General features: G+C 33.8%; 1 protein-coding gene across 1 annotated transcript in view; it reads right to left on the reverse strand.

The window, feature by feature from the left end:
• Nucleotides 1-545: 545 nt before the first annotated feature.
• Nucleotides 546-2395, reverse strand: part of mrpl58 (mitochondrial ribosomal protein L58) — a 3815-nt gene continuing 1965 nt past the window's right edge. The window contains exons 4-6 of the mRNA XM_016528085.1: nt 1176-1258; nt 929-1098; nt 546-823 (exon numbers count right to left, since the gene is read on the reverse strand). Of these exons, the coding sequence (XP_016383571.1) occupies nt 739-823; nt 929-1098; nt 1176-1258 (338 nt within the window). The 3' untranslated portion in view covers nt 546-738. The remainder of the gene's footprint in view (nt 824-928; nt 1099-1175; nt 1259-2395) is intronic.

Below are 2395 nucleotides of genomic sequence, written 5' to 3' on the forward strand. Positions count from 1 at the left end.
GACGCTTTTATCCAAAGCGACTTACAAATGAGGACAACAGAAGCAATCAATTGTAGTATTAAAACAACTAAAAACAGATCCAAAGCTAAAGGCTAAAACTTTATAAATACTACTTATACACATTTTTCACAAATAAAAATGACAAATGCATACAACAAAATTTCAAAACAAAACATTTAAATGAAAAACAAAAAATAAAGCTAAAAACAATTCAAAATATTAAAGATAATACAAATCAAACGTCAGTAGTTTTATCAGTAATCCTAAAAAATAACCCTGCCAAACTTACATGCTAAAAAACAACAACTTACTTACACATAGTAAGAAATGGTTATAAAAACTGAAACAGAAGTGAAACAAGTAGTAGGAAAGAGGAGAAATAAAAAGCGATACTTATTGTTCATTAATGTTCATTTATTATGTGACAAATAATAGTTTAGATATATTTAAATTTGTAATAAGTTTGACACATTTATGTATGGCAAGTGAACTGGATGAGTAAATTCTAGTGTCATACAAATATCTTAATTCTAATTAAATGCACTACAATAGTATTTCATTAATTAATTAATACTGAATAATTAATGATTTAATTCCTATGTTGATTAAAGTAATCTGGAATGTACTTCAGTAGATGCTATACACGACATTCAGCAAAAGAACATACCACCTTCACAGTGTAATTTTGCAATGTTTACATCAAAGTTTGAATACAGAACAAACACTCAAGTTTTGGGTTCAGTCAAAGTCAACTCGTCTTGCTTGCTTCGTTGCCGCATGTAATTTCTTCAGTTTGAGTCTTTCCAAATTTCTTTTCTCTAATCTGCACACACACACAAAACAGATTTTTGTTAAACTCATGTTGCATTTGTAATACTTTTTAATGAATTACTTTTTAGAATGCATGTTTTGCTTCATGCATTCTAACCTATGAGCTCTCAGAGCGATATCCTCCTCAGAAGGCTCTGGTTTCTGCTGACTGGCTTCAGTAATCATTTCTGAGATCTTCTGAAGACAGTCTTCTAGATTTCTCTGTTGGCTTCTGCTAATCTCTGAGGTCACAATGAACTCTCCAGCTTTGTTGACACGTGTTTTATTCTGTTGACACAAGTATTCATGCCTTGAGCAGTGCATGTGTTTGTTATTATAGGACTTACTGAAGAGGTTACACTTACTTTTAAGAGAATCTCTCGCCTCACTTCTTCTGGAATCCATTCTGCTGTTTGCACATGGAAACGGACCTCTGCTTTTGTACTGACTGCAAATGAATATTTCAAAATATAAAGTGACAAAAAGAAATACTGACTTTATTTAAAATACCTTCTTTTGATGCTTAATGCTTGCATTGTATAGGATTAATGGATGTGTTCAATAAAATGTAGAACTGTTAAACGTTTGACCTGAACAGCAGGTACATTGTTATTTGACAAACCCATTCCCATAATATCCTGAACCACTTTTTCATTACATTACACACTCTAACCTTACACACAATCATTTTAGCATGTATAACGTTCATAAATTTTAACATATTTCATACAATGTGTGCAGGTTTCATTGTTACTCCAGCAGGTGGCGACGTGTGGCAAGTGTGACCAAGCAAAACTTGTGTTGTTGCTGCTGCCTGCATTATCGATGCATTATCGATAGCCCACACGGCGCCCCTGCTAGTATCTAATAAATAAGAACTAGTACTATCTAATGAATAAGTACTAGTAACTTTACAAAAGACACTAGTAACTAAAGAATAAGCTCTAGTAGCTAATGAATCAGTACTAGTACTTAAGATTAGGGTTGGGTACCGAACTCGGTACTTTTAAGGGTACTATAATACAATTTTAAAGGAATATTCGCACAATTTTTCTTCCATGTATTAATTTCAACAGTAAACCTCAGCTTGTTTGCCAAAAAGGGTTTAATTGTCATTTGATTTAAAATAAATGTTTAATGCCGTCATTTGATTTTTGAAGGGGGGGGGGGGGCTATTGATCGCGGAGTCCATTCATCGCGATATGAACTCGTGTCTGTGAATATTAAAATGCAAAAAAGACGGTTTAAATATGAATCCTGCATGTTCCGCTTGCCTCTGTGTGTATGAATGGCGGAAACGCGGTTTTGTTTACTACACAAATACTGAAGCACGAGTGACGCTCGCGGGGATTTCCGGCCTCTGCGTCTCACTATATGACGGCATGAACACAAAAACTTAATCTCCAGAGCTGCTGTGAGAGTCACTTCGCGAGAATTTTACCGTTTCATTTGAGAAAACTAGCATCATCATACTGTATACACACAGAAACTTCATGGCAACCTGTCAAAATAAAAGTACGGTTTAACATGTAACAGAAATATATTACTATTGTATTACTTTTGTAAAGTATAATGTACATCTTTA

This window comes from Sinocyclocheilus rhinocerous, unplaced genomic scaffold (genome assembly GCF_001515625.1).
Source record: "Sinocyclocheilus rhinocerous isolate Xijiao unplaced genomic scaffold, SAMN03320098_v1.1 scaffold792, whole genome shotgun sequence".
NCBI lineage: Eukaryota > Metazoa > Chordata > Actinopteri > Cypriniformes > Cyprinidae > Sinocyclocheilus > Sinocyclocheilus rhinocerous.